The sequence below is a fragment of the Borostomias antarcticus genome (assembly GCF_949987555.1).
Source record: "Borostomias antarcticus genome assembly, chromosome: 7".
Lineage (NCBI taxonomy): Eukaryota > Metazoa > Chordata > Actinopteri > Stomiiformes > Stomiidae > Borostomias > Borostomias antarcticus.
This window is the reverse complement of record NC_140240.1, coordinates 20,369,414-20,377,395: the sequence shown is the minus strand read 5'-3', so window position 1 is coordinate 20,377,395 and position 7,982 is coordinate 20,369,414. Positions and strand designations below refer to the sequence as shown.

Sequence of the window (7,982 nt, the reverse complement as noted above, 5' to 3'; positions counted from 1 at the left end):
AAAAGGTTTAATGAGTTTACAGCCTAAAGATTGTCATTCTGAATATTTCATGGTGTGAAAAGATTAAGCTTATTTTAATTGCTCTAATATTAACGCAAAATCCATAACTCATCACCACATTTTGTTTAATGCCTTTTTAAGCTGTGAAAAAATGTGGTGGTGATTTATGGTTTGTTATGTTAATAAGAGCAGTTAAAACAGACAAGTCAAATTTGGCGTGAAACACTATAATAAACAGGAAGCCACGAGAAAGCTTAAAAGAACCTTAAAATCAATTCTAAAAGAAACAGGGAGCCCGTGCAGTAACTGCGTCCCGATCTTCTCGGCCGATTCCAATGTTCTGGTTCCAATGTTGCCGTGCCCTCATTGGCTGTCCCAATGTTGGCCGCAGAGCGCCATTGGCTGTTCTAATGGTTCCAATGTTTGCTCGGCCAATCGGCGCGTCTGGTCCCGCCTTTAAGTGAGCTCCTCGCGCGCTGGCGCTGCATTCGAACGGCGAAAGCAAAGACGACGAGATGGGACACCGGGGACGGATTTACAGTCGGGACACGGACGGAGACACATTTTGAGAGACACGACGTCGTTGGCGTGGAAAAGTAAGTCTCAATTAATTATTTTCTGGTGAAATAGTAGGCCACAGTAGCCTTACCTACAGCGACCGCACTGTCGATCGTTATTTTGCCGCATGTTGACTTACAGTATTAGCTACAGTGAGGCATACAGTGAGGCTCGGTGGCCGATAATGCTGGCGACGTTACAACGCCAAAAGTTGCCGATGAGCTAAGAAAGGCATCAATGAATTATTTTTGGTGAAAGGGTAGGCTACAGTAATCTACAGTGAGCGCACGGTCGATCCAACTCTAGTTGGCTGTAACGCTACAGTGAGCTAGCCTACAGCAGTGTTTGGGACTCTGGGACTCGTTCCTAGTTCAGTCAGAATAAAACGTGAAGCTTTTTAAAATAAAATAAGAAATCATTTTTACTTTCTTTCATACAGTTACTTCATAGCTATGGCTAGTTGGTGAAAGTGCTGGTGTCTTGTGTAGTTGCTTAAAAATGAAAGTATTTGCCAAAGCCTGGGTTCGCTTAAAAAGATGTTCAGTCAGGTTTATTAAGAAACAATACGGTTGCAAACGGACTTCAATAGTAAAAACACAGAGTGATTCTATCAGAGAAGTGAAAGTCAGATCGCCAAAACTGCTCCTTATATTGCTTCAAACCAACGAGGTAGTATAGGTGTCATTTGATTGGCTGAGTCGGATATCACCCAGTGGGCGGGGGATGAAAACTCACTTTGAATATACTTTGAATATAGACAAAGGTCTGAGTCAGGGCAGGAAGGACAAGGTGTGGCCTTTCTGACTTGAACAAAGAAGGGATGAAGAGCGAGGCAGAGGAGTCTGTTTACAATTACAAAAGGGAGGGTTGGGTGTTTATAATTATAAAGGGAGATTGAAACCTAGGGGTTTTCAGGGGACTTGATGAATAGAAAAGACATGAATCTGAATAGTCTTGAGACTGTGTGTTAAATTCCATGACAACTCCCTCATCTGTGGCTGAAAACAGCCACAAAATATACATCAGATATAAAATAAGCATAATCAAAAAAAAAAAAAAAAAATCAATTATAAACACAAATTTCAAAAACTCTATGCTATACATGTGGAAAGGAAGTAATCTCTCCACTAGGTGGAGCAAGAAAAAAAATGCAAATTACGCTTTAAAACTCCTTGTTTCAGAAATTTGACAGGAAACAAGATAAAAAAGATGACATGATTATATACTATTTATAGTCTAAGAGTGGACAACCATTCACCAAAAAAAAAACTTGATTTAACAAGGCAAAAAAAAAGATAAAATGGTTACCAGTGTAAGAGGGGCAAAAAACCTCTTGGTCAATTTAGAGGAAAAACCCAAACTTATTTATCAACTCATGTTTCAACCATTGCAACTCTTGTAAACAAATATGATATTTTCCAGATTATTTCAAAGTTCATTCACTCTTGTGAATAATCGCATGTGATGTCCTATGGAACATAGATTCCATGTGTGCGTCTCTGAATGTTTAATGTAGGTTCCAGTGTGTGCGATCAGAGGTGCAGTCCGATTGCTCATCAGAGGAGAGGAGAGTGTGGCGGTGACTGTCAAGGTCACTCTTGTTCACAGTGTATCCAACAGTCATTTAGGTGACCCTTCTCTTTTGGGTAATAGAATGTCATTGGGGAAATGCAAGGCGTCTTCTCTTCTAGATCGCAACTTCAATGTCGCGTTGTTTGAAATCAGTTATGTTCAATGTTAGTTGCAGTGTGTGCAGGTGTGTGTGCGTGTGTGGTGCATCTTGTGAGGAGGTGACCAGCAAGGTCATTTTTCCTCCGATTCCTCGTCAGAGGAGAGGACAGTTGTGGCAGCTCATGGCTTTGGCCTCTGAGCTTTCTGGTTCAGCTGCATCCTTGGCGATCCCCTGGTGGACCGTCCTCTGCTGCTTGGACCCGTCGGCAATGGCTTGCATGGATCCACGAAGTCCTCTCAGATCGCTGTCTGCGTGGTGAGTAGAACCTGGTACGGCCCGGGCCACCTCGGCGAGTTCCAGCTCCTTCGTCTGTGGTCGTGGACCAGGACCCAATCCCCAGGAGAGATGTGATGCAGGAACCTCTCCTTAGCCTCAGGAAATGGCGGTCCTCACTCTGTTGGAGACATCTGTTAACATCCTCCGCCACCCCTGTTTTTTGAAACATGATCTGGCCCGTGGGCTAGTTTGAAAGCATAATGAAAACATGAACGAGGTAGTACAGGTTTGTCATTAGGCCCTAGATACAGGTTAGTTTGGTGGTGGAATGTGCACTTATTCCTTCATTTCTTTTTCTCCGCAGGTGGAGCAGATGCTTGTAGGTCAGAAATGTCTGCCAGGGACAGTGGAGGAATCTTGTCAGGGTCTGTGGATGGTACAGAGAGTATAGAAAACACAGGGGAGGAAGCAGAGACAGCCGCAGCTTTTGCAGCGAGCTCTCGGAGGGTGAGGAGGGAGTCCCTGTCCTGGTTCAGCAGGGTGAAGGTGCGGTGGGACACCACACAGCCAGGGCGCCAGCAGCACGTACAGGCTCTTGAACTGAACCCGGTCCATCCCTGTACTGCTCCACGTATGGTCGGCCCGGGTCGTGCTTCTGGAGGGCCACCTCGGCGCTCCCGCTCCCCCACTACAGGCTGATGAAGTGCTCCGTCTGTGGATCCACAGATGAGAGAGACAAACAGAGACAAAACAGAAGAGCAAAAGGAGAGTCCTCTGGTCTGGTCTCCCTGTTCCCTTCTTTGGTCAGGAACGGTTATCAGCAGTCTGTAGGAGATACTCAGAAACATGGTTAAGCGCAAGCTCCTGCTTTGGGGAAAAAATGTTGTTTATTCAGTCAGGAAAACTTAAACAGGTTGACTGTTCAAGTGTCATTTAGAGCCAGTCTGCAGTAGCCTATAGTGACATCAAGGGCAGTGTTAGAATGACTTTAACACGCCCAGTCCCCAGTCATGATCAAGGCAATTGGATTTGGCTCTAGCATTTCTCTCGCGATTTTATGAAAATAAAATAACCATATTCTCGTCTCAACAAAACAACACCCCCTAAGGGTGAAAGCAAAAATTTCCTGAAGTCAGGATAAAAATAGAGATGGGGCAAAGAAAATGACACTAAAAATGAACTGGCTTCATTTACAATTAACTAATCAAAAAAAAAACTCCAATCAAAGCTTCATTTGTATAGCTAAAATTTGTATATCTAAAACCTCCCTCTTCTGCATTTGAGGACAGAGTATTTGGGCACTGCTCCTGTTTCATACTTATCTGTCGCTCACAGTGAGTTGGTGACATGGCGTTGGTCTGCATCTCACGAACCCCAGATCGCCCATCTGTAGGGAAACAGGCCAGTAATCTCCATCTCCACCTCCGGTGTCCTGTGCCCGTCTCCTGGTTCGGCATTCACCCATCACTCCCGGAACGACAGTTGTCTTACGTCCTCAGCTACATCTGTCTCGTCCTGTTTATTTACCCTTAAAAAAAATGAGTCTATATTGGCTAGTTAAAATCTACCTTGTGGGTTGTTCAAGGGAACTTCCAGCAGGTGGCGCCGAACCCCAGGTTGCAGGATTCTTTCTCTCATTTCGCTTGCGGTAACTGTGACAGTCTCTGATCCAGTGACCAGTTTTCTTACAATGAAAACACGCGTCAGTTTTGTCTCCGTTTTCGTTTCCCTCCCTCGGTTTCATTCTGTAGTTTATTCTGTTTCTATACCCTTGATTCTTGTTCGTGTGACGATCCTGTGGTCGTTGTTGGTTGGGAGCAGACGGAAAAACAGAGTTGGGAGGCGGGGCAGCAGCTGCGGGTGAACCAGTCATAGTTTGGGAAGGATGTGTGAGCTCTGAGTGCCGAGTCGGCGTGATAGAGTTCAAAACGGAATGACTAGGAGGGGGGAGGGACTCTGAATATTCATCTCTCTGATTAACTTCGTCAGCTACGCTTCTTTCTGACTTGAAAAAACACTCGTGTGCGAGTATTTCCCACTTCCTGAATGCATTCCAATCTATCGCATTTCCAGGCTCCCTTCCTAACCTAGTCATTTCAAACGCCTGTAACTGAGCCCTAACAGTTGCTAACTCACTAATATTGAGTGTACCAGACAGGGGGAAATCAGAATGCTTCGCCCAGATCAAATACTGTACACAAGCATCATCCCAAAGCCTTTGCGCAACAATCTTAGCTGGCCCAGACAGCGAACTAGTATTGGTATTCATAATTAACACAATACCCTACAGCCTATAATTCAAAACTAACGGTGAAAAGAAAAGTATAGTTAAACACAGGCGGGAAATAACCAAAGGAATATAATTTCGAAAGAAAACAAAAAAAACATTAGATTCGACTCACCCAGTCAGGAAGTTCTTTGTTCTCTGGCTCAATGGCGGAACACCGCGAGTGGGAGTTTTCCTGCGTCTCCTAGGCAACCAGCTAGCCTACTGGAAATCTAGCAGAATTTTAACAGTCTAAAAAGTGTACAAAAAATACTTTACAATACTTTACCTGGATCCATGGCGCGCGTAACAAACATACAATCAAGAGCCGAGGCTCAAACAGTGAACACACAAGACACGACGAAACAAAGGCCCACGTTTACAACAAACATGCTCGGCTGCACTAGCAATTTGGTCCAGGCTAAACCTTCCGTCTAGATCCTACCAAATATGTACAGCCACTTGGTGAAAACTAACGCTCGTTAGGTTTACCAAGTCACCCAGGAACAAAGGGACAAACGCTTATTTATATAGCGCTTAAAACAACACATACAAGACAGACTAAAGCTCGAACTGCACCCTTACCTGGTCCAGGCTAGACCTTCCGTCTAGATCCTACCAAATTACTGTACAGTTCTTGGTCAAAGCTAACGCTCGTTAGGTTTACCAATTTGATCAAAGCTAACTTATCGTTAGGTCTACCAAACCACCCGGGATCAAATGGGAAAACGTTTCTCCAAGAAACGCGGATTGCAAACACCAATCACTCTCTGTAGCTACTTTTCTGCGGTTTTAAACCAACGAGGTAGTATAGGTGTCATTTGATTGGCTGAGTCGGATATCACCCAGTGGGCGGGGGATGAAAACTCACTTTGAATATACTTTGAATATAGACAAAGGTCTGAGTCAGGGCAGGAAGGACAAGGTGTGGCCTTTCTGACTTGAACAAAGAAGGGATGAAGAGCGAGGCAGAGGAGTCTGTTTACAATTACAAAAGGGAGGGTTGGGTGTTTATAATTATAAAGGGAGATTGAAACCTAGGGGTTTTCAGGGGACTTGATGAATAGAAAAGACATGAATCTGAATAGTCTTGAGACTGTGTGTTAAATTCCATGACACTTGGTTTAGTTTCTGGTACACTCTGTAAGAGAGGGAGTTGTGGAGAGGGTGTGGGTGTGTCTGGGGTGAGGGGGTGGTAGACCTGTTTTGTGCCAAGGTTAAGGACTACTGGGACTGTGTATTCGTCAGCAGAGGGTGTGTGGGGGAGGGGGCTAGAGTCCTGTGAGAGCCCTGTTTTCTGTAAAGGTGTGTCTGGGGGGGAGGGGGTGGTAGAGCCCTGTTTTCTGTAAAGGTGTGTCTGGGGGGGAGGGGGTGGTAGAGCCCTGTTTTCTGTAAAGGTGTGTCTGGGGGGGAGGGGGTGGTAGAGCCCTGTTTTCTGTAGAGACAGTAAAAGAAAAATCAACCGTAGGCCTAGCTGTTGTATATTAACTCTGTCTTTTTCCTTTTTTGTAAAGAATGGATTTCAATCCAACGTTTCGACGGCAGCGTAACGGGGATCTGACCTTGAGGCCCTCTGAAGCTGCCGTCACCATAGGCAAGCTGCCCCGCTCGTCTGCTTTCAAGGTCCTGACTGCCAAGGAGGTCAGACAGAAGGCCATTGAGAGGGTAGTTACAAAAGGTGGTGATCCCCAGGACCAGCGGCTGGTGGACAGTGAGAGTGCCCTCCAGTTCGGCAAGTACCAGGGGCGATCCTTGAAGTGGCTAGTCTCCAATGACACTGGCTACCTTGTCATGATCTTGTCATTCCACCGTCGGGAGAGAGAGCGCGACCAAAGCCACACTCCTCAGATGGACAACAAGGACCTTCTGGACAGCTACGCCTCTCTCTTCCCCGAGGTGGATGCCTTGGTGGTCAGGCAGCGACTGCAGCGTGAGCAGGGGGCCAGTGCTGGGCCCATATCTGCAGACCTGGAGGAGCAGCAGGTTGTGGGCTTTGGGCGCTACAAGGGGTCCCTCTTTGGGGACTTATACAGGGACAGGAACAAGGAAGTCATGAGGTAAAGTCAGCTCTGTTCAATCCTCAGAATATCATGTGTGGATTGAATATGATCCTGAATGTTTGCATGCTGTTTGTCACATATTGTAATGTCCCTTGTATCTATACAGCTACTTGGCGTGGCTTAGGGGGACGGATGTGACGCCTGGGTCACAGGTAGCAGCGCTGAAGACCTTTGTCCTCCGTATGGATGAGCAGCTGAGCCGTACTCCAGGTAATTATGATTGATATTATTATAAAATTATTCATAATGTACGTAGCTTTTTGTAAATGCTATATTTGAATGACATGCAGCCCTTTCTATTGTAACAGCTGAGGGTCGCTCTGAGGTCCCCACTACCACTCCCACCAGCTCCCAGCCCTCTGCCAGCGCTACCCAGCCACGCACTACCTCCCAGCCCTCTGCCAGCGCTACCCAGCCATGCACTACCTCCCAGGCCAGCGCTACCCAGCCACGCACTACCTCCCAGCCCTCTGCCAGCGCTACCAAACCACGCACTACCTCCCACACTGCAAAAACTCTGATCTAACTAAGACTTGGAATCTTATATTTAGCCATGAAGTCTTACTGATCTTATTTTGAGAATAATATACTATGCAAGAGCAGATTGTGTAAGATTATTAAGATTGTTTTAAGAATAATGGTCTTTTTTGTCTTACTTAGTTAGTAAACCTTAAAATTAGTTATTTTGCATTCATAACAAGCTTAATTACTATCAGACACTGTTTGAGGCCACATTCTTGTGTCTTTTAAGACCGTTTTTAGCTGTGACAACTCATTTCAAGACTGCCCAGTAACAACTGCTTAATTATCAATGTCACATTACATTATTCCAAATGGGGTTGTGTTAACATAAACACATTTATTTAAAGCAGTAACAACACAAATCAAAGCAGTTAACAAATAGGTATCAGCAGTATCAACTCACCATACTTCTTCCAAACCTTATCAAAGGGCCCAAAGAAATACATTCTGACCCTTGCACAATAAACTCCCTGTGGTTCTATGGACAATGACCATTTTGGCACTTCAGAAGGGTTATGCTAGTTCTTGGTGATGGACAAACATGATGTGTCTTCATACTTTTTGTTGTTTCAAAGGGGCGTATGTTTATTAATTTCCATTTTTAAGTGCAATGACATCATCAAGGTTA

General features: G+C 45.1%; 1 protein-coding gene across 1 annotated transcript; it reads left to right on the top strand.

Annotated features, from left to right (window-relative positions):
• Positions 1–6,287: 6,287 nt before the first annotated feature.
• Positions 6,288–7,358, top strand: LOC311311620 (uncharacterized protein; the record flags this gene model as incomplete). Its single annotated transcript, XM_084441370.1, has 3 exons — positions 6,288–6,829; positions 6,939–7,042; positions 7,141–7,358. The coding sequence occupies 3 exons, from the start codon at positions 6,288–6,290 to the stop codon at positions 7,356–7,358; spliced, it is 864 nt and encodes a 287-aa protein (XP_084297496.1).
• Positions 7,359–7,982: the final 624 nt, after the last annotated feature.